This window comes from Leucopleurus acutus (assembly GCF_964270905.1).
Source record: "Leucopleurus acutus genome assembly, chromosome: 1".
Taxonomy (NCBI): Eukaryota; Metazoa; Chordata; class Mammalia; order Artiodactyla; family Delphinidae; genus Leucopleurus; species Leucopleurus acutus.
Window position 1 is genome coordinate 14,633,343 of NC_139142.1, and position 24,367 is coordinate 14,657,709.

At 36.1% G+C, this 24,367-nt stretch overlaps 1 protein-coding gene across 1 annotated transcript in view; it reads right to left on the reverse strand.

Annotated features, from left to right (window-relative positions):
- TTC8 (tetratricopeptide repeat domain 8) overlaps window positions 1–24,367 on the reverse strand; it is a 51,393-nt gene that overhangs the window by 17,755 nt on the left and 9,271 nt on the right. Inside the window, exons 2-8 of the mRNA XM_082834700.1 lie at window positions 18,102–18,222; window positions 16,934–16,997; window positions 16,660–16,819; window positions 16,357–16,446; window positions 13,423–13,467; window positions 8,619–8,704; window positions 720–807 (exon numbers count right to left, since the gene is read on the reverse strand). Of these exons, the coding sequence (XP_082690826.1) occupies window positions 720–807; window positions 8,619–8,704; window positions 13,423–13,467; window positions 16,357–16,446; window positions 16,660–16,819; window positions 16,934–16,997; window positions 18,102–18,222 (654 nt within the window). The remainder of the gene's footprint in view (window positions 1–719; window positions 808–8,618; window positions 8,705–13,422; window positions 13,468–16,356; window positions 16,447–16,659; window positions 16,820–16,933; window positions 16,998–18,101; window positions 18,223–24,367) is intronic.

A 24,367-nucleotide genomic window follows, 5' to 3' on the forward strand; every position in this document is an offset into this window, starting at 1 on the left:
GTAAAGAAGTAACTTTATTCCAATACTGAAAATTCTAGGTGGCCCTTCACTTCTGTTGTGGTTTGTGGATGGCACTACAGGGCAGTGAGTCAGCTCTGGAATCAGAAATTCCTGAGTTTGAATGCTGGCAAACAGCCAAGTGAGCTTGAAAATCTTAGTTACCCTCTTTAGGTCTCCCTTTCCTTAAGAGTACAAAGGAAATGTTAAAATCTGCCTCGTGGTGTTGCTATGAGGGTTAAATCGCATATGGAACAGACCCGATAGAATACCTTACCACTGAGTAGGTGCTCAGTAAATGGGAAATATTGTTTTTGTAATAATGGCAGAGCCAAAAAGTGAAGGACCTATATAAAAACAATCCCTGCTCTCTCTAGTCTGCTTAGGTGGGAGACAAGTGTGCTGCAGAAAAGTGCCTCTCTGGGGCTTGTTACCCATGGGGGTAGTAAGCCTGTGGCATTTTCTTCTGTTCTAATGGGCAATATTTCAAAGGTGTTGTCTTATTTTTCACGGCAATCAATTTTTCCTGAGATGGGTATTCTCCATATGTTCTCACCTTTTCCCTTATTATTAAAAAAGAAAAACAACAACAACAAACTTAAGTCTGAACACATTAACTTGTCAAATATTCCTAAAGAAACTGGTAACTCTCCCCATGCACTTGTCAGAATTTAAACATTTACCCTGAGAAGACAAATTCCACTCAAATTAAGAATACTTACTTTTGCCAAGTAGAGAAATGTATCTACCATTTCCTGCTGCTTCAGGGCTGATTTAAATTGTTTTTCTGCTTCACGATACATTCCTAACCTGAGAACAGCCATTTAAAAATTAGACATTCAATTTAAAATCAATACTACAGCATTTATTCATACCTTGAGGATATGAATTAGAGACAAATTACATCTGTAAGAGTAAGCATGTAGCAAAGAAGGTGATGTTATACACACATACATATTAACATGTATGTTTATATAGTTTAGGAAAAAGATTCCTGTTTTCCCATATTCACTGCCTAATGCTTAAATGGTATGTAAAGAGTCTGTCTGAAGCCTAGTCACAGCAGGACTAATAGCTGCCAGGGAGCAAGGTCACACCAGTTCACCACCCAAAGAGCTTATGATCAACTGACATATGTCACATGACCTCAATAAATGCTTAGAGCCTCCATTTTATTGGAAGAACTGAAGAAGACATTTCTTTGAAAACATCTGCTTTGAGATAAAAGCCCATTTTTTTAAAGTGAGGTATAATGACATACAACATTATATTAATTTCAGGTGTACAACGTAATAATTTGATATTTGCATATATTGCAAAATGATCATCACAGTAAGTCTAATTAACATCCGTCACCATACATATGTTAATATAGTTACAGAATATATACTTCATTTTGTTAATATAGTTACAGAATATAGATATAGTTACAGAATTTTTTCTTGTGATGGGAACTTTTAAGGTTTACTTTCTTAGCAACTTTCAAACATGCAATACAGGATTAACTATTGCTGCAATGCTGTATGTGACATTCCCATGACTTGTTTATTTTGTAACTGGATGTTTGTACCTTTTGACTCCCTACACCCACTTGCCCACCCCCTACCCTCCAGCTCTGTCAACCACCAATCTGTTCTCTGTATCTATGAGCTTTGTTCTTTATTTTATTTTTTTAGATTCCTCACATAAGTGAGATCATACAGTATTTGTCTTTCTCTATGAGACTTATTTCACTTAGCATAATGCCCTAAAGGTCCATCCATACCATCGCAAATGGCAAGATTTCATTCTTTTTCATGGCTGAATAATATTCCATTGCATATATACATATATATACACATATACATATATATATATATAATATATATTTCTTTATCCATTCATCTGTTGATGGACACTTAGGTTGTTTCCATATCTTGGTTATTGTAAATAATGCTGCAATGAACATGGTGATGTAGATATCTTTTCTTTGAGTCAGTGTTTTCACTTTCTTCAGATAAATACCCAGAACTAGAATTGCTGAAGCATATGGTAGTTCCATTTTTAATTTTTTGAGGAAGCTCCATACTGTTTCCCATATGGCTGCACCAACTTACATTCCCACCAACAGTGCATGAGGGTTCCCTTTTCTTCACATACTACCAACACTTGCTATTTCTCATCTTTTCAATAATAGCCATTCTAACAAATGTAAGGTGATATCTCATTGCGGTTTTGGTTTGAGTTTCCCTGATGATTAGTGATGTTGAGCACCCTTTCGTGTACCTGTTGGCCATCTGTAATGTCTTCTTCAGAAAAATATCTATTCAGAGCCTCTGCCCATTTTTTAATCGGATTTTTTTTTTTTTACTATTGACTTTCATGAGTTTTTTTATATATGTTAGATGTTAACCCCTTTTGGATATATGATTTGCAAATATTTTTTCCCATTTGGTAGGTTGCCTTTTCATTTTGTTCATGGTTTCCTTTGCTGTGCAGTAGCTTTTTAGTTTGAAAAAGTCTCACTTATTTATTTTTGCTTTTGTTGCCTTTGCTTTTGGTGTCAAATCCAAAAACTCATCACCAAGACCACTGTTAAGGAGCTTACTGCATATGTTTTCTTCTAGGAGTTTTATGATTTCAGGTCTTATATTCAATCTTTAATCCGTTTTGAGTTAGTTTTGTATATGGTGTAAGATGGTGACCCATCATTCTTTTGCATGTGGCTGTCCTATTTCCCAACACAATTTATTGAAGAGACTGTCCTTTCCCCATTGTACATTCTTGACTTTTTATAAATTTTTTAAATTAATTAATTAGTTTTTGGCTGCATTGGGTCTTCGTTGCTGCGTGCGGGCTTTCTCTAGTTGCAGTGAAGGGGGCTACTCTTCGTTGTGGTCCTGGGCTTCTCATTGCAGTGGCTTCTCTTGTTGCAGAGCACAGGCTCTAGGCACGTGGGCTTCAGTAGTTGTGGCATTCAGGCTCAGTAGTTGAGGCTCAAGGGCTCTAGAGTGCAGTCTCAGTAGTCGTGGCGCAAGGGCTGTTGCTCTTCGGCATGTGGGATCTTCCCAGACCAGGGCTCGAACCCATGTCCCCTGCATTGGAAGGTGGATTCTTAACCACTGTGCCACCAGGGAAGTCCCTCTTTTGTAAATTTATTGACCACGTGTGCATGGGTTTATTTCTGGGCCCTGTATTCTGTTCCATTGATCTATGTGTATGTTTTTATGCCAACAGCATACTGTTTTGATCCCTATAACTTTTTTTAAAAATTTAATTTATTTTTTATGCAGCAGGTTCTTATTAGTTATCTACTTTATACAATCCCTATAGCTTTGTAATTTGGTTTGAAGTCAGGGAATGTGATGCCTCCAGCTTTGTTTTTCTTTCTCAAGGTTGTTTTAGTTCTTCAGGGTCTGTTGTGGTTCCATACAAATTTTAGGATTGTTTGTTCTATTTCTTTCAAAAATGCCATTGTAATTTTGATAGGGATTGCACTGAATCTGTAGATTGCTTCAGGTAGTATGGACGTTTCAACAATAATAATTCTTCTAATCCATGAATGTGAAATATCTTTCAATTTACTTATGCCTTCATCAGTTTTTTTATCAATATCTTATAGTTTTTGGTGTACAGGTGTCTCAACTCCTTGGCTAAATTTATTCCAAGTTATTTTATTTTTTGATGCTATTGTAATTGGGATTGTTTTCTTAATTTCTCTGATAGTTTGTTATTAGTGTACAGAAAGTAACAAATTTCTGTATATTCATTTTGTATCCTACAAATTTACTGAATTCACTTATTAGTTCCAATAGTTTTTTGGTGGAGTCTTTAGGATATTCTATATATAGTATCATGTCATCTGTAAACAGACAGTTTTACTTCTTCCTTTCTGATTTGGATGCCTTTTATTTCTTTTTCTTGCCTAAACTTCTCTGGATAGGACTTCTAATACTATGTTGAATAAAAATGGTGAGAGTGGGCATCCTTATCTTATTCCTCATCTTAGAGCAAAATCTTTCAGATTTCCACCAATGAGTATAACTTTAGCTGCAGGCTTGTCATGTATGCCCTTTACTATATTGAGGTACATTCGCTCTACACCCGCTTTGTTAGGAATTTTTATCATAACTGGATGTTGAATTTTGCCAAATGCTTTTTCTGCATCTACTGAGATGATCATGTGATCTTTATCCTTCATTTTGTTAATGTGGTGTATCACATTGGTTGATTTGCATATATTGAACCATCCCTGCATCCCTGGAATAAATCCCACTTAATCATTATTATGATCCTTTTAGTGTAATGTTGAATTTGATGTGCTAATATTTTGTTGAGGATTTTTGCATCTATGTTCATCAGTGATATTGGCCTGTAATTTTCTTTTCTTGTGGTGTCCTTATTTGGTTTAGGTATCAGGGTAATGCTGGCCCCATAAAATAAGTTCAAAAGTGTTCCCTCCTCTTCTATTTTGTGAAACAGTTTGAGAAAGATTGGTATTAATTCTTCTTTGAATGGCAGAATTTACCTGTGAAGCTCTCTTGTCCTGAATTTTTGTTTGTAGGGAGTTTTTAAATTACTGATTCCATCTCCTTACTAGTACTTGGTCTGTTCAGATTTTCTATTTCTATGACTCAGTCCTGGAAGATTATATGTTTCTAGTAATGCATCCATTTCTTCTAGGCTGTCCAGTTTGGTGGCCTATAATTGTTCATAGTAGTCTCTTATGATCCTCTGTATTTCTGTGGTATCAGTGGTAACATCTCCTCTTTCATTTCTGATTGTATTTATTTGAGTACTCTATTTTCTTGGTGAGTCTAGCTAAAGTTCTGTTAATTTTGTTTATCTTTTCAAAGAACTAGTTCTTGGTTTCATTGATCTTTTCTACTGTCTTTTTAATCTCTATTTCATTTATTTCTGCTCTGATCTTTATTTCCTTCTTTCTACTAACTCTGGGTTTCATTTGTCCTTCTTTTTCTAGTTCCTTGAGGAGTAAAGTTAGGTTGTTTATCTGAGAATTTTCTTGTTTCTTGAGTAGGCATTTATTGCTAGGAACTTCCCTCTTAGGACCGCTTTTGCTGCATCCCATAAGTTTTGGTGTGTTGTATTTCCATTTTCACTTATTTCAAGGTATTTTTTGACTTTGCATAAACCCATTTTTAAACTTTAAACAATTTTGAGGTAAATAGTAATTGCCACTCGAGTAAAACAGCTGTACCATTTTATTATTCTACAAACATTTTCTTTTCCTTTTTTTGTATCTAGTCTATGAACTTCAGACTTGTTCCTTGCCTAAATATAACTGCTCTGATGTCAACACGCACTTCTTCTGCCCAGGGAAATGAAATCAATCATTAAAGCGCACTTCAGCCTGTCTTTAATAGATCTGTTGGGCTTTCTCATAACTACTCATCCCCAGACATCTAAGAGCTACTTAGCACTTTATGACAATGCTTTTATTTTGTAAAATAAAGTCAAAACAACATACAATATGGTCCATTATGTTACTTTCATTCTTGAAAGAATAGCTTTGTTCTTTTTTCCTAACCTAAGCCTCAAGTACTGGCATGGCTATACCCAGCTATTTGGGACAATGGACAATGTGGGACAATGAGGTTAAAAGTGACCCCAAAATCTGGCCTAAAGTTAGAGGATGTGTGATGTAGTAGAAGCCCCTACCGCTTCAAAGGTCCCACAACTTTTACAAGGAGTATTCATAAAATGTTATCAGAGAACTCTGAAGTTCTGAAGAATGGCTTTATATTTATATACAAAGTTTCAACTGAACATTCAAGTCTTAAACACGTGGCTGAAGTTCAGTCACTGAATTCCATGAACACCTAATTATCCATGAGAGTCTATATTTATAACTAAGTTGTCTCTTTCGAAAAATGATTTAAAAGGGATTACAATAACAAGATACATGTAAAATAAGAATATGAAAACAGAAATAGATTTTTTAAAAAAAATGGAGAATAAACAAATTAAAAAGCAAACAAGCAATCAGAGCTATTGAACCACCTGGAAACCAAAGAAAGGAAAGAAGAATGAGTCATATGTGTTTTATTACTGTACCCTTAAGAGATCATTTCTTCTAGCCCTATCAAAAAGGAATTTATCACATGGGTTCCTGTGCAGAGGAAATGGAGTGGCCACCATGTGTAAAGAAAGTCTAGGAATAATGAAAACATCAGTCAAGTTCACAAATACAGGACAATATCAAAGAATCAGAGTCCAGAGATGATCTCCACCAACTGTCAACTTGTTCTCTCCAATTTAATTCAATAAACATTGTCAAGGATCAACTGCATGCACATTTAATGATGGTAAGGAGTTGCAAAAATGAAGATAACAACCATGTTCTGAAGGCACCAGTAAAGATTGAAACAAAACATATTTTAAAATAAATTTAATTGCATTATGGCCAATGAGAAAAAAAGTGTTTTGAGAGCACAGCGGAGGAGCAAACTAAGTTTCAGCGGGGAAGTAACAGGCAGGATTTTGACAGCTAGATAGGATGGGGTGGGGGTGAGGGAATATCTCTGATGGAAGCAAACTATCAGCATAAGCACACAAGCAGGAAAGTACACAGCATGTCAGGGGAGTGCTGAGTTGTTGGGTTTAATTGAAAAGGAAAACACAACAAGGAATGAGAGAAGTAACAGAAAAGTGAAAAGCTGTAGACTGGGACAAAGTCATGGGTGCCACACTTAAAATCCAGACTTCATTTCAGAGATAATGGAGATTAACCAAAGAATCCAACAAGAGCTGTTTTTTTTGCAACAGTTACTCTGACAGTGGGGTATACAGGAAGGATTGATGGGACAAGAAAATGGAGGCAGAAAACCCAGATAAGTACCTAATGTAGCAATTCAAACAAATCACACTAAAAGCCAGGATTAAAGCACTGGAGTGGGAATGGGTAGCAGTGGAGCAACTGTAAGAGATACTGCAGAGGAAGAACCAGTAGAACTTAATGATCAGGAGCAAAGAGACAGAAGTCAACATGGGGCTACATCCTCTGGCAATCCATCCTTAACATCTTTCTCTGGGCTCCCACTGCACCCTGCACTTGCTTCTATCATAATGGGAACCACATTTATAATTGTTTCCTGTTCTCTCTCCTCCACTCAAATGTAAGCCATTTGAGCAAATGAATAAATGAATGAATGCTGAATACATAATAAGACAAGAAGCTATTAAGGAACAGAGGAGAACAATAATTAATATGACAAAATATACTCATTTAAATGCCATCTTATATGGATGGCAGAGGAATCCAAGTTGTGCTTTTCTTTCATTATTATAGATTTCTGAGAGTTTTGCTTAGAAGCTCAAGATTTCAAGCTTGTCTTCAGAAATTATATTCATAAGAGTTTAATGTTATAATTGTCCAAAATTACCTTTTAGCAGAAAATACTTCCTCAATCTAACAGTAGGAAAAAATACTTCAGAGTTCTATGTGAAATATCTAAATGGAAAATAGTCTTAATTTCAATAGTAGAAGAATAAGCATCCTTTTTATTCTATTTATATATTTCCTTTTCCTCACAGTGTTTAACTAATAACTAAAGTTAATAACCATCGAAGGATACTCACAGTACCTAGTCTACCTTGTTTTTGAATAATAAAAGACATATTTATCTTTATAAAATATAATTTTTCATTTGTCACTATTTTTCAAATGCTCCAAGTGCATTTCAATATCAAGCAATCATTTCAGATCCTATTTACCAGTTGCTATATAATATGCATAAATTATTACAACTTTTTTTATCTCTCAATTAATTTGCTTAAAAATGTGTTTAAACATTAAGTAAATTAGTGTAAGACTATTTAGATCCTAGAGAAACACCATGGGATTGTGCAAATAGTAAAAGAACTGGCATCAGAAAGCTCAGCTCAAATTCTCGTTCTGTCACATACTAGCTACATGAATTTGGGAAAGTCACTTTATCTTTCTGAGGCTCAGTTTCTCACATCTGGACAAAGGGCTAATAATAGCAACTATATCCAAAGTGCCATAAGATTTAAGTGAGATAATGTAATGTGTGGACAAGCTATCTCAACTATAAAGCACTTTACAGACGTGAGGCATCAGTAGAAATAAAAACTTGATGGGGAAAGAATCTAAAAAAAAAAAAGTGGATATATGTGTATGCATAACTGATTCACTTTGCTGCACACTTGAAACTAACACAACATTGTAAATCAACTATACTCCAATAAAAATTAAGAAGGAAGGAAGGAGGGAGGGAGGGAGGGAGGGAGGGAGGAAAGACTTGAGAGCCAAGAGGAGTGGCGTGAGAACGAACAGACTCGATTCTAGTCCTGGGTCTGTTACTGACTAGTTCCTGATGCAAATCACAACCTCTCTCTGGCCTCAGCTTCCTCATCTGAAAAGGAGTGTTGGATGTGATGGTCTCAAAGTTTCCCCTTCCCAGCTCTAAAATTTTACTATTCTAAAGGTGTCAGTTCTTAGTGCCATCATGTGATTGCTAAGTAAATGCTTCCTCACGTAAGCCAAAGACACAGTTCTCCTTTCTTCGTGAGGAAATCTATCCCCCAGAAAAGGTTACCAGATTTGAGACTCTAAAATATGTTGCTGCTTCTAAGCCTTTTCCAAATAATCAAAATTTTACCTGTAGTAACATTTTCCAATCTGCACTTTCCACCACCAGTCCTTGTACTGAGAATGCTCTGTGGAAAGGGCAGCCAAATCCAAAGCCTTTGAAAAACAATTCATTTTAGATTAGGATTTTCTTTTCTAACAATAAACAGAAACAAAAAATAATGAAATAAACTATATAATTAGCATCAATCAAAACATGCATTAGAAATCAGACAGAAACTCAAGCTGCTCATGTCTCCAGATGGCCCCACCAATCTTCCCTAAATAATCAGTTCCAGACCAGAGGACTGACAGCAGATGAGAAGTAAACAGTGATCAAAGGGAAGCAGATGTACAGTCTATTTGAATACAATTTTAATATACAAGGTACGAAAATGGTATTTAAAAATCCGTCAGTTTTTACCCTCTCCCAACCAAAATGCCTCCAAAACCAGTGGGAGTCAAGCCTTTACCACGTAAGGCAGGCCCAACTGCAGGCCCCACTTTAACGACAGGTGTAGAGAAATAAAGAAAGATCAAGTATGCAGATAGAAAAAGGTTTGAAAACAGGGTCATGAAGAAGAGTGAAAGGAGCTGGGGTACTTGGGTAACCGCCGTCTTTTAACAACCATCATTCCATTATTCTGACATTACCTCACATGCCAGTAATTCTAAAGGTCAGACTTTCCTTCGCTGCAGACTGAAAAAGATCTTCTTAACTGCTTTTGCATTTTACATGTGTTTATCCCTTTCTCTCTAACGTCTTCTAGTTTGTTCCTTCTAGTGATTATTTAAGATCAGATAAGAGACATCTCATTAGGAATTAGGATTCTATACCAAAAAAGTGGAAACCATTTGGACAAAGAGGAAAGTAAATCAATCTTTATACAAATTCAAAGCTCACAGAAATCTGAAGCTCATATAAAGATTTGGTGAATAAAAACTCAGGTTATTAGTTTAAAAAGAATTCCGATTTTTTAATAATACTTGTTATTCTTGCTCTTAAGGTTGAAAACCTTTTATTCTTTAGTCAGTGTTAACATCATGATGATATCCAACAGCTCAGTTAAAGTAACTCTTAGATTTTCAGTTCTATAATCTCAGAATGCATCCCATATTATTGCCCATTTCTTAATATTAACGCTTTTCTGAAATGAATGCCAGAAGAGCTCCTTGAATCTCCTACTGCAAAATAAATAACTTTCCTTGTGTTCCCCATCTTCCCTCGCTCCAGGGGAGACTTCTAAATATGCAAACTATTTATAAAGGAATGGTGTCACCATGCTGAGGTTCTAATGGACTTGAAAAATCAACACCTTTACTTGAAAGCTATGGAAATTAAAAGCACACTACACACTATGTTCATATGCTTATTTTTCTTTTTTTCCCCAAGCAAGAGGTAAAAATGGAAGTGAAAAATGAAGAAAAAAAGTATAATTTCAATTATCATTATCTCTGGAAATACCAGAGAACCATATTTCAATCAGCTCAGTTCAGGAGTAAATTGTAAATATCTGAATATATTCATTTTAACTTAATCCTTTAAAAGACCTGTTCCAGCGAATAGATCAGATTCACTTTCATGTTTAATATAACAGGCCTTCTATTTTTCAGAAAAATGTCATTCTAAATTTTTTTTACACCTTCTAATTTTTCCAAGATTAGACCTAGTGCTGATTACAGGCTGCTGATTTTGCTTTCAGATATGGTTCCTATGTAGGACCCACAAGTTTGTCTAAACCAATTAAGGAAATTAATATGATTACTGATGTAGAATAAAAATGGTCAAAAAAATTACATATTAATGATCACTCTTCATTTGAAGACTGGGGCTGCACTAGACAAAACCACTTGTGACTATTTCAAATGGACTCTAAATTCCCCGAGGACAGGCATCCACTTCTTAACACATCTCTGTTGTTCTGCAATGTCATTGTGCGGTTAAGAGGCCCTCAAGAATTATTTGTTGACTGAATTAATTCTATTCTTTACTTCTGACTTACGTTGAAAATAACTTAAGAACCAAACAAAACTGTCATAGTAATAAGATTCATAATTAAAAGCTATTAACATTTTAAAATTTTAAAGAGGTTACAGAGAGCTATATTTCTTTAAAGTCTTCCCCGGTTTTTTAAAATAAATTACTATATACTTATATTTAAGGATCTTTGAATAAGTCAATCAACCCGATATCTAGATATTAATAAAGACCTAGAAGGTCTTTATTAATAAAAGGCGTAATAATAATAAAAGGCGTAAGTTTATAAAAGTCCATAAGGGAACCTTGGCAGATCTCGACAACATGTTTGTGAATATATCCACCTGGGCATCCCAGTGACCTTCCTAAGTAATAGTGCTCCAACCTCTAAAGTTTAAAAAACAGTCATCCTTTCACTATTGTTAGAGTTGCGACAACTTCAGCATGACGAAATTAAAGAGCATATGGAAATAAAGATTCCAGAATCACCAACCCACACGCCCCTTCAGTTTGTCAACATTGCCAATACTGCCCCAAGAAGGGAGAGGAAGGAAGTTATCAAGAACTCAAAGGCAGAAATACAGTTTTCCATAGAACAAATTCTATTTTTTCAATGTAGCTGAAAAAACAACATTCCTCAACAAAATTATGTAAATGCCAAGATGCAGAACAACATCTTCAAGATGAATAAAGACATCATCACTATGACCTATAAACAGCATATGATCTGTCAACTTTCTGAACCCATTGCCTACAACTCTTCCCCTTCAAAGGCCTCACTCCAGCCACAGTGGCCTCCTCACTGTCCCTTAAACAATCCAAGAATGCTAATATTCAGGGCCTTTGCAGTTAAAGTTCTCTCTGATTTACGTGCTCTTCCTCCACCTAACCATATGGTTTGTCTCCCTTCATACAGGTCTCTGTTTAAATGTCTTTTCAGAGTAGACTTCACTGACCACCTCCCAGCCCATATAAAAGGACATCTTCCCCCATGTCATCTATTCTCTTACCTGGTTTCCCTGCTTTATTTTTATACTGCTTATCCCATGACATTTTATATATTTTTAAGTTTGCTAACTGTCTCTATTCCTTGCCCAACTGGAACGTAATCTCCAAAAGAGCAGAGATTTTGTCTGCTTGCTTCACTCTGTAATCTCAGGGCCTAGAACAGTGCCTGGCACACTGTATGGCTCAAAATATGTTGGATGAAAGAATAAATGTCTCTGCAATAAAAGAATTAATCTTCAAAAAGTCAGAATATAGCTTTATGATACTCTAGTAATTACAAATATTTACTCATTTATAAAATGGGATGGTATTTGAATGTTTCTTTTTAATGACAGTGTAACTACATGATTTTATATATCACCCTGAAACCCTCTGACCAGCTTTATATTGAGTGAAAATGGCATGTACTGACTTTTATTTACAGAAATGTCCACGGTTTCTCAGTTGCCCCAACCTTAGCTTTCTCTTTTCTCGATGTGACCACATCCACTATCACTTCATTATTGATAACTCCCATACTCTGTGTATCTGGCCCAGGACCCCTATATTTTAGTGTCACAGCTTCCAATACATGCAGTGATCTCCACTTGGATAGCCTTTCACAATTTCAAACTAAAAATGCCTTCTAGTGAATTATTCAGCTTCTTTACAAACTGACGTCCTTCCCTAATAATCCCATTTCTGTTAGTAAAACGGTCATTCTTCCAGCATCTTTAAGAGGCAAGTTTGAGCTGTGTCTTTCCTTTGTCTCCCATACCAAATCTAGCATCACGTTCTGTCACTTCTTTCACTAAAATGTCTCTTTGACACCCCCATTTTTGAGAATGTGGTTTATTTATTTCTCTTTCCATACCTTGCTCATGTTTTTACCCTTCTTTTACATTTTTTCCCACCCTTTCCAAAAAATCCTACTGATTTTATGGATTTTTACTAATATTATCCCCTGATTTTTCCCCTTGATCTTCGGTACCAATTTCACATTCTGGCAATTACCTTTTTAACTGTTTCATTATGTCAATTTTATTTCCTCAGCTAGATTACATGGCTTGTAGAGGCAGGAACAAATATCATATTTTTATTAGTTTTCCTAGTACATAACATAATGGTTGACACATAGAAAACACAATTGAGAAAAATGCTTTTGTCTTCCTGAATACTTAATATATAAGGTTTTTTCCTTGAATAAGAAAATGACAGAAAATACTATCATTAGACACTGTAGAATTAACTACATTTGATTGGACAAGATTTGTGAAGTTACTGCTCATTTGCATATTAGCATGTTGAAAAATGACACAAATGGAGAAGTCCTGAGCATGTAACCTTAAAATTCTCTGTTGAAAGGCTACCAAGACAACTGATTATTGATTATTGTTGAAGCTGGATGATGGTTGATACAGGCTCATTATACTCTCCACTTGCACATGTTTGAAATTTTCTATCATAAAATTTTAAAGGGGAGGAGATGGGGAACACTACAAAGAGACCAGAAATACACGTATTAGTAAACCTATAATCACTATATGGACCAAAGAAGAAAACGGATCATCAATGCTAACTATTAGTATAAAAAATAAACTTTAACACAAACATACTACGCAGCATTCTCAATTACCTATATCTTGCCCTTTAATGGAGATCTACTACTCTATAGATCAGGCACAAGTCTTATGACTTCTATAGTTATACAAAGTTTCCTACTGAAACTGACAGTGGATTTGAAAGTATCAGTAATTCTCCAATCTTCAAAATTCCATCTGTTTATAAGGTAAGAAATAGAACATTTCAGAATCTAAATCCCCAAAGTCATAAAAATCACATTAAAAAATAGTGCAAATTCAAAACTTACAGTCTTAACATCATTTTCATGATGAAAGATATACTCGAACAAAGCCTGTGAAGAAAAAAAATGCAAAAAAATACATTAGATTTTATTTTAACAAAGTACTTTATTGTCATATCAAAACTCAAAGGCCGGGCTTCCCTGGTGGCGCAGTGGTTGAGAGTCTGCCTGCCGATGCAAGGGACGCGGGTTCGTGCCCTGGTCTGGGGGGATCCCGCATGCCGCGGAGCGGCTGGGCCCGTGATCCATGGCCTTTGGGCCTGCGCCTTCGGAGCCTGTGCTCCGCGGCGGGAGGGGCCACAGCAGTGAGAGGCCCACGTACCACAAAAAAAAAAAAAAAAAAAAACAAAAACAAAAAACTCAAAGGCCATTTTTTTTTGTTTTTTTGGTTTTTTTTTTTTGTTTTTTTTGCGGTACGCGGGCCTCTCACTGTTGTGGCCTCTCCCATTGCAGAGCACAAGCTCCGGATGCGCAGGCTCAGCGGCCATGGCTCACAGGCCCAGCCGCTCCACAGCGTGTGGGATCTTCCCGGACCGGGGCATGAACCCGTGTCCCCTGCATCGGCAGGCGGACTCTCAACCACTGCGCCACCAGGGAAGCCCTCAAAGGCCGTTTTGACAGCAGCTAGATTGAACCAAAATAACAAAGTACTGTAAAGTGCCTGGGATTTATAAGTAAAGGGTCTATCCATCATTTGTTATAACCATTCATTTTAAAATAAGGCTACTTATAACTGATTCCTGTTTTCACAGAATACGAACTGGAAAGCTCAAATAATTCAACTATTTTTTTCATATTACACATACTATTTTATCAGAAAGAGACAAATGAAAAGACCAACTTTAGGACTGTCATAAAACTGCATGTATTATACAGTGATTATGAAATTAATAATGACACTTTAGACATGGGAAAATCTGGAAGTTCTTTCTGAAACAAAGTAGAGTTTAACTGTAAAGTTGGGAGTTTTTCCTTAATATGCAGATGCCTCTATGTGCAGCCAGGGCTGAGAATCATTATTCTAATACTGCCCCCAACCTATCTGGATAAATAAGCATTTACCAGACTACCTCTTGGTGGTACTACATTTGTCCATAACACCATTATTTTATACTTGCAAAGAGGCTAGCACCCCTGAAAGATATCAAGATTATTAACAGAGATGACCTGAAGGCAACCAAAAAAAGAAAAAAGAAATCAGGATGAGGCCCTCTTTAGAAAACTATTTCTAATCCTCCATTTGTTCTCTTATTAAAAAAAAAAAAAAAAAAGTTATGAGAGCAGTTGGTGTTACCACTGCCATGAAAAGGATGTTATAACACCCAAGGCAGTGTCAAGGAGTCACCAGCCACCCCAAGCAATATGCCAATATTAGAAATGAGTCCGGATAAGTCAAGGCAGGTTGGGGACCAAAGACAGAGAAACCTGGCATTATTTCTACAACACACTAAATAAGTGCAAAATCTAGTTCGTCTAAATCTAGTAACATAGACCAGGTCTGTCCTGGAAGCATCCTAATTTGAGGGAAATGCCTCTACTGACTACACTCCCTGGTTAGAAAACAACAATGGTATTAAGTAGCCATTCAGCCACCTCAAATAAATGGCCTAAAAAGATAAGGAATCAGATATTCCTCATAAAGGAAAGGGAAATAAGTAAAACTTTATGATTTTGCTAAGTGAAGCTGACTAGGTTGCTATCAAATAAGAAATTAAGAAAAACATCATTGGGGGGCTTCCCTGGTGGCACAGTGGTTGAGAATCTGCCTGCCAATGCAGGGGACACGGGTTCGAGCCCTGGTCTGGGAAGATCCCACATGCCGCGGAGCAACTGGGCCTGTGAGCCACAACTACTGAGGCTGCGCGTCTGGAGCCTGTGCTCCGCAGCAAGAGAGGCCACGACAGTGAGAGGCCCGCGCACTGCGATGAAGAGTGACCCCCGCTCACCACAACTAGAGAAAGCCCTCGCACAGAAATGAAGACCCAACACAGCCAAAAGTAAATAAATAAATAAATTTAAAAAAAAAAAAGAAAAAGAAAAACATCATTGGCATTCTTATAGTCTGATTCCTTGTTTGCCAACTGGCATTCCTTTCCCTGATTTAAATTTCAAGTCTGTATGGCTAGTGTCCTTTTTCATTTTCCCTAGAGTGTTTAATATTTACTAAATATGTTAAACGCCAGTAGAACTGATAATAGGAATGAGCTCAGCACTCGTGCACAGAATTCATAGAGATTACAGCTAAAAACCTGAGCTAGGCTTACACCAATTTCCAGAAGCTAACTGCTCCTGGCTCTGCATTATTCCATGCTCACCTCTAAACTTTTCTGTACTGGAAAGGTCACGAACATCCTCCTTTCTCTCCCTCTCCCTCTCCCTCCTCACTCTCTTATCACTTTTTCTCTTGCTCTCACTTTCTCTTTAATTTAGAGGAGCATTTAATAGTTAGAAGTACTAATGTAGTTGGCTTGCTGCTGTCTGGCTCAAGTAATCTTTATTGAGATGCCTGATTAATTACTAATTAGAAAGAGAACATTTTTTTATCTTCTTTTTGACAGTTCTAAAATCCTACAAGGATAGAAAATTATTTTTCTGAGAACAGTCCAAGCTGAAAAAGAAAAATACACACACACACAAATGATCTCCTAAACTTCATTACCCAAAGATGGTGGGTAATGGGTAACATCTGCTTTCTTTGTTATAAATCGCTGTTCTTTATTAGGAGAAAAAGAATTTCCTATTATAATGGTATATATGCTTTATTTCTGATTGACTTTCCTTAACTCAATACTAAGAGAAATTTTAGATATTAGAATAATTAAATATTTCCATTTCAATCAAGACAAGGTCTTTTCTTCACAAATTTTTATCCATTTCCTATAATGTTATGATAACATTTTGAACATTACTTCATAACATAAAATAATTTGAAGTACATACCTTTGCCAATTTAGGTTTCTGGGCATATTTTGTTAAATTCAGTCTAGATAAATTTATAAAAGGTCCATCAGGACTTGTAAGCATGGAAGCCTATGGGGAAAAATGATAGAACAAGAAATCTGAAACTTTCTCGAAACACAAATTGAGTTTAATGTGCATAAAATTATAAAGCCAACACAAGTAAAAAGAATCACCTTCAAAAATTTTCCATATAATTGTCTACTATAAAAATAGTGAAAAATGATTAACATAACATAAATTACTTTGGTCATACAAGGCCAATGTAAAGCTGACAGAATTTACCGTTCCCAGCCTGACAAATCTTCCAGATGAGCTGGTAATAGGGCGAGCTGTGTAGGCAGTTCTGGGTGTTCTGATGGCCTGTTCCATAGTGCCTGGCCTTCCACTTTGTGTGCTGGGTCTAAGGAAACCTGTAATGGGTCTTCCAGCTTGAGTGATCGGCCTGTGAAGATTGTAAATTGTTAAAATACAAAGAAGATCAATAAAGGAAGATTCTCATGCAGCCCGGTCAATATTTAGTGGCAAAGGGAATGAAATAGGAGTATACTGAACATACCTGACAGCTGGACTAGGCCCTCCTGTCTGATTAGTTCCAGGGAGTTTCAGAGATGTTCCAGGACCTATAAGATGAGATGGCAAATTCAATTTGTATATTATTTATTGATCTGTAAAAACTGTCCACTAACGCAATTTTCACAAATGTGCTAGCCTGGTGAAAAAGACATTAGTAACAGGAAATGTATCTAGAAAAATGTGTTTGAGATTAATATTTATTGAGTACCTATCATGTTACTTTTGTTATTACATTTAATCTCCACACTAATTCTGCAAGGTAGTAGTACTAACCCATTTAGCAAAGGCTTAGAGATTTAAATAAACAGGTCAACCTGTTAGTAGAGCCAGCATTCAAACTCAAGACAGGCAGGCTCCAAAGCTCCAACACATCAAAATGACAGTTCTATACTCATAGTTTATTTTTCATATAATCTTCTTCTCCCAATAAAAGATCAGTTACCCCCAATATTTGGAATTTAGATATCTTAACTCCAAAAGAGCAAAATGATAGGGAAAAAAGACATCTTAACATGAAACATATGTACTTTTTTTCTCAATTTCCACTGAAGCATTAAAACAGCTATTACCTTCCAAACATATATAAATGACTGATAACTGTCACAACTAACAAATTACCAGCAAGATACCATATGTCATGGTAATCATCCAATACCATTCACAGCAGCACACCTGCAAGCTGGGACTAGGCCACTGTGACAATCCTGATGGACAGTCACTGCCTAGCAAATCACTCCATCACCTCACATCATGCATTAGAGCAAATCATCGATTATTACAATGAAGTGATGTTTTCAAATTATCATTTTTTTAGAACACTTCTGTTGTTTGGATGCTTCCTGTGTTTAGACTCTCAGATAAACAATCTTTGATACATTAGATAAGCAGCTCAGATAGAATGCCTTTTTATAAAATATTTTAAAATGCATAATATAGCTTCTACTGAAAAATAGTTATACATCAATCTCACACCTTAAGTTTAAGATAATATAATTGTGCCTTTGTACTATAAGGCAGAATAGAGGTAATATTTTTTCATGCATACACGTGCTTCATGTATGTGTCTTATTTTTATTATAAAAAAGTACACATAGAGAGTATTCCTCCTCCTAATGGCTTTTCATTTACTTAACTGAAAAACCAGTACTTACGTGGAACCTGAGCAATAGCATTTTCATCCAGTATCATTTCTGCAATTCCTTCCTGATCTACATCAATTTCATCTATGTACACCATTTCAGTTAGTGCTCGTGCTTTTAAAATCCAGGCTGCCTAAAAAGCACAGATAAGATAAAGCACATCTTAAATTGCATTAGAAGTAGTGCATAGCCTATAGAAATCAGCCATCCTTTATTATTATCTAATTTTTTATCAAACATGTTTACCATACTTAATGCATGATACTAATTTAAAGGGCTATGTCCAGGAACTAATACAAGAAGGCAAGGTCATTATTAATCAAGAAACAATCAATAGATCAATTCCCTAGTAAACAAAAGTGTGGTAATTACCCAGTAGTCTTCTAACATGCCTTTTTATAAGTGAAAGAAGATCTTTATAGAAAATTTTACTAGAATAATAATTTGAAAACAGATGAGTAAAGCTACAACCACGTGTTCTTTCTGTCTTTCTCCTTCAGGGCCAAGTCCTTTGTGAAGACTTCCCTGATAGTTTAACTCTGAACCTACTTCCCTCTTGCCTTTCTTAGAAAGCACTTTCTTTTATACTTCTATTATTATGTACTCACTATATTCAACCAACACTATAATTATTTGGGCATATGTTTGCCCTCCCTTCCCCCAGAACACAAGCTTTTTTACCTTGTTCACTTTTGAATTTTCCATCACACCTATGGTTTGTGTACACAATAGGTATTCCAAAAATGTTAACTTGAACTAGGATTAATTTTTCCCACTTCCCAATAACTAATCAACACAATCTTGGTTGCTTTGTGATCTAGCCAGTAGATCAGCTAGTAAACCTGCTAGAAAGTGGGGGAAAAAATGGAAAGGTAATTAAGGAACCTAGAAAATATCTCATCAGCTTTGCTTTACCCTGAGAAATCAGACGTAAAGGTGTGCACGATTAAATACCTTGTGAAATATTTAAAACTGCTTTATCAGAAAAGTTTACCGTTCTGCTTCAATAGAAGCAGAGAGCAATAAAGCTTGGTGTCCTGTGGCAGATTTGGGGAGAAGGCAACCCTTGAGGCAGCAGTATAGGACCGACTCTATACTACAGGGGGAGCAGCAGCAAGGGAAATCTGGAAAGGGGTTAGGCCTCATCATACTAGGAATCTGTCTGTGAAGCATGCTGCATGAAGGCAAGGGACTGAGGGAGGAACAGATGGAGGCTACAAGAGGACCAGAGAGTCCTCACATAAGGATATCGAGATGCACTGAAGCATCAGCATGTATTTATTGAGCACCTCCTACTTATGTAGCACTGGGCTAGGTTCTGAGAAGGAAATGCGAGAAGATAAAGACATGGATCCTAATTTTCCTGAACGTATCACCTACTGGATTAAATAACAAGGCAAAGCAATGCATGATATGTGACAAATGAGCTACATGGAAAATGGTTTTACAAGAATTAGAAGGCAGAGATCCTTTTGTGGGCTAAAGTAATTGGAATGTATATTTTTAAAAATTTTTAAAGAAAAAGAATTTTTAAAAGTCTTCATGCTTTCCTTTTAATGGGAACAAAAGGAAATTACATTGTTGCCTTTGGTCCTCACCATGAGGTATTATCTCCCCTGTGTGAGTCCAGGTCCTCCCAGAAGCAGATGCCAAGAGGGGATTGAATGTGCAGGGCAGAAATGGAGACACAGATGTAGAGAACAAACGTATGGACACCAAGGGGGGAAAGTGGGGGGGGGGGGGTGGGGGGAGGGGAAGGGTGGTGGTGGGATGAATTGGGAGACTGGGATTGACATTTATACAACTAATGTGTATAAAATGGATAACTAATAAGAACCTGCTGTATAAAAAAATAAATTAAAAAAATAATGTTGAAATGAAAAAAAAGATATATATAATAGCAGCTGTCCACAGAGCTTGTCATCACAAGAGACAGCCTACCACAGGGGGAAAAAAAAAAAGAAGGCTGTCTTCACAATATATTTAGGTTCCTCAAGTGAAATTACATTTGATTAGATTATTGGGGTTTTGTCTTATACTTTTCTGGTTGAGGTTTACTGGATTCTTAACAGATAACTTAGAATAAAATATTTCAAACGTTATGTGTAAATTTAACCCAATTGAATGAGAAGAATATGGACCCAAAGAACTAATTTGTTTGTTTAAAAAGTCAGTTCCAATTGGAACTGCATCTAACTGTGGGAGCCACCAAAGACTAGGAAAGTTGCCAGATTGATACAGCTATTCTCAGGGGTCAAGGAAGTCGTCACTCATCACTGGCTTGGACTAACAGTTTAATTTAACTTTAAAGATGGAAATAAGTAATCCTGATTTAAGTCCTCACAGTTCCTATTGCCCTGCAAGTATCTGATGGCTTTAATTTTTCAAAAGGGCATATTCTTTGCTGAGCACCTCTGCTGGACAGGAGGAAGGACGGCAGCATTCTCTGTTCACACAGTAAAACAGGATGTGGGCTTCACTAGTTCATTCCCATATTCCCAGGGAGCACCTACTGCATGCCGGGTCCTGGGAACAGAGATGAATAAGTCACAGCCCAAGTTCTAGCTCATAAGAATTTCAGTGTTATAGGGAAAGTGTAAAAACGAAAACCTGGAACATGCTATAGAAGGACAAAGAAAGGCACGCAGTTGCCTTGGGGTGGAAGGAAAGGTAAAGGAGGAGAGTTTGTCCCACGGCCAAGACAGGAGAGTGCGTGCCAGGTAGAGCGCATAGGGCAAAGGAAGGCCAGCTTGAGGGCTCACATGGAGAAACAAGACTGTGGTAGAAGAATCAGGTTCAGCTGAGGAGAAGCTGCTTGAGAAGAAGCTGGAGAAAAAGGCACGGGCCAGTGAGGGATCCTGTATGCCACCCGTATGCCATGATGAGGAGTTAATAAAGCTTCAGGAGTATGATTTGGAGTCCTAGTTAAATTGACTCTCTAAAAGTCAAGTTTTTATTATTACAGTATCATTTATACAGTTGGATATTAATTATCCATGCACATATTTTTTAAACTATTTTCATACCCATTCTGTTATCTCATAGTCCAATCCATCATGCTTCTTGACTTCTATCCTTCTACTAACCCCTCAAATATTAAGAAGGTGCAAATTATTTTACATCAGGCTAAGCAAAACATAGGAATGTAAATCCACTATTCCCTCCCAACCAAATGAATATATGCTTCAGAAGCCAAATAGGAAGATCTTTTTTTAAAAATTTTATTCCATAAGAATTCACTTTTTCAAAAAGGTAAATCTATATTTGTTTCAGTTTCTAAAACCTCATTATTAAGAAGTAGAAATAATGAGGTGAATTTCTGATATTTTAAGACCTACTTGCACCATTACTTAATTTTAAATTTCATCAGTATTTGAGAATATTAATTTTCCTGACTTTCCTCCTTCTATCCTAACAAAAAATAACCTTGAAAATCATGTATCACTGCTTGATTAAACATCAGATTGTATTCAAAGAACTGCTCTGGGCAACAGGAACAATCCTCGGAATTTTAATGAAAACATTTTATTTTGGAGGCAAGCCAAGCATGTTTTACAGCCCTAAATTCCTCTGCCTGTTTAAATTTTTTTTAAGTTCAAAACTAATCAGTGATTAAAATCAAATGCATACAATATTGTAAATCAACTACACTCCAATAAAATTTTTTAAAAATAAAATAAAATGCATAACAAAGCAAATTGGTAACCCTACACAGCCACTTGAATCTGAATAAAACTATAAACTGGTTTTTATCAGAAATACTTAAGTTGTTAATAAATGACAGGGTCATGCAGTTTATGTAGATAAATTTGAATACCTACGTATTGGAAGTCCTGTAAAATCGATAAAAATAATAGATGCTTAGGAATTTTTTTTAAGGGAAAAGCATAGATCCTCCCAATGTAAATGAGTAATCATCACATCAATTATTTCCTTTTTTATCTGCGAAACATAATCCCATCTCATTTACCTGCTTAGTTAGTCTATATATAGGACATTACTCTTGAGGCAACTATCTACCAGCTAACATCAGGAAAATACTGACTTCCCTGTACTACCTTCTGTGAGGGTAATCCAATTTTAGTGATAAAAATAGACAAATTAAAAGGTTAAAACTCTACTGACTGAGTAAAGCAGGTTTACACTGTTTTGTTCCTCTTAATACAGAATGCAAGGCTATGTAAAGCCTTTTAAGACAGGTAAGAAACAATTTTACTAAGTTATTCTTAGAATAAAGCTACCAAAAGAACAGTCTGTCTAACCTGATTTAGACATCATGAGAATCAGTAACATGTGACACTCTGCCTACTCTATGAAAATGAAAATTTAGGCACAAAATGTTGAATTGCTATTGTAAAGCCTCGTTTATTTTGAAGTGATAAAAACCTGCAAAAGAGGAAAGGCAAAAAGTGTGAATAGTGAGCTCAAAAGAATCCAGTCAGCCTTGTTCCCTTCTGATTCTTTTAGATCACTATCCAATTAAGTCTATAGTAACAGAGCAGGACATGTCAAATACAGGTCCTTCATGAAGTCCCTGTGCTGGTCTGAAGCTTTCAAATACCATTGAAAGTTTTCAAACCATACCAACAATGCAAATTATTGATGTTTCAATTTAATTTTAACTTTAATCAAAATCTTCCAAAATTACTGAAAACAAAAGGCACATTATTTACTCTCTTTATACCTTAGGTGATTCTTATGACTTGTACATGTATTATACAAAAAATAGTTTTCCACCCTCTATCAATTTGGAAATCATGATTATGAACATTCCAATGACAAATGTCATCCTTTTAAAGAACAGAGTACTACATTTTAACCTATTTACCATGTTTGTTTGAAACTGCACAGGCCTCCATCAGAGTATTTTGTATACTACTTTCTTCTAAAAGGTTTGATAATTACACATGTAAACCCCATGAGGTTCAAATTGTTTATTTATCTAAAAAACACTTAAAATTCACTCTTGCTTGGCAGGGCAAATCCCTGACAATATTTAAGTTCTCTGATTTACATCTCTCTCGTCCCTTCTCCTTATTCCCAGACTTACTGGAAACACTCTTGGGCTAAAAGCTTCACTGGCCAGGAGGCCCCCTAACCAGACCTTCTCTTCCTGGGTTCCCTTTCCACTCATCTACTGTCTCATGCAGTTAGCAGGTCTCTCTGGCCACCTCTCATGTCTAACAAAGTTCATTTGGTAGATGTGGCTGTCTGGCCAAGTCTTTTCTTCCTCACAGTGGCAGGCACCTCTCTCTAAAAACAAGACCTTCCCAAGCAGAGTCGGCCTACTCTTTACTCAAGACCTATGATCCAATCCATCACAGACACTCCTGACATCTTGGCTCCCTTTCTAAGCCTCTGACTCCCCTTGCCTCCGCCTTTATTTTTCTCATCCTCTAGGTCAATATTGGTCATTTCTATTTAAGCTACAAGTCTTAATGAGTAGAGTGCCCTAGTTTTACATCCATAGACACAAAGTATTAGAAATATAATAGTTTATATCTACAGAATGACTGGTAGATATAGCTAATTTTATAACAGCACAAGTAGATAGGCAGCAAATTTTCTAATCTATAGCAACAACTAAGCAATAGTAATTAAACTATTCTCTAAACTAAAGGTTGCAGCTAAACCTTTACCTGAGACACTGGCAATTCTGGATCTGGTTCCTGGAAAGCATTAAGAAGGTTGTAAACATTTTTAGGATAATACAGTTTCTAAAATTAAAAGTCTTAATGACCAACCAAGTATTTGTAGGTGGACTCAAACTCATTCAATAAAAACCCAAACATGAACTTTAATCTTTCCCCAAAAGCGCCCTCACAAGTTCTGTACAAGTAACACCCTATCCACTGAAGAGTGCTAAATTTTCTATGATCAGAAAATTCTAATTACTGTTACCTCATTTAGAGCACAGAGAAGAGATCTTTACATATTTAATGAATTCACAGTATCTCAGGAATTAAAAATAATTTTACAACTATACCAAGGAAGCTATTTTTATATTCAAAAACAAGTTCATGGTGGTTAGAGCATTCAGACTTTAATCCCTTGAGGAGGAGGAGGAAAATCCACATACTATAAACCCTTCTATTCCCCATAAACATAATGGGATCAGTGGCTAAAGATAAGAAATTAATTCTGACTGCAATGTCTTCCGAGAAATTTTTGTAAATAGACTATATAATATATATCAAGGTCAGGTGCTGATAAACTCAGGGTTTTTTTCTGTCCAAAATTAAATAGAAATGCATTGGTTAAAAACACAGATTTATAAC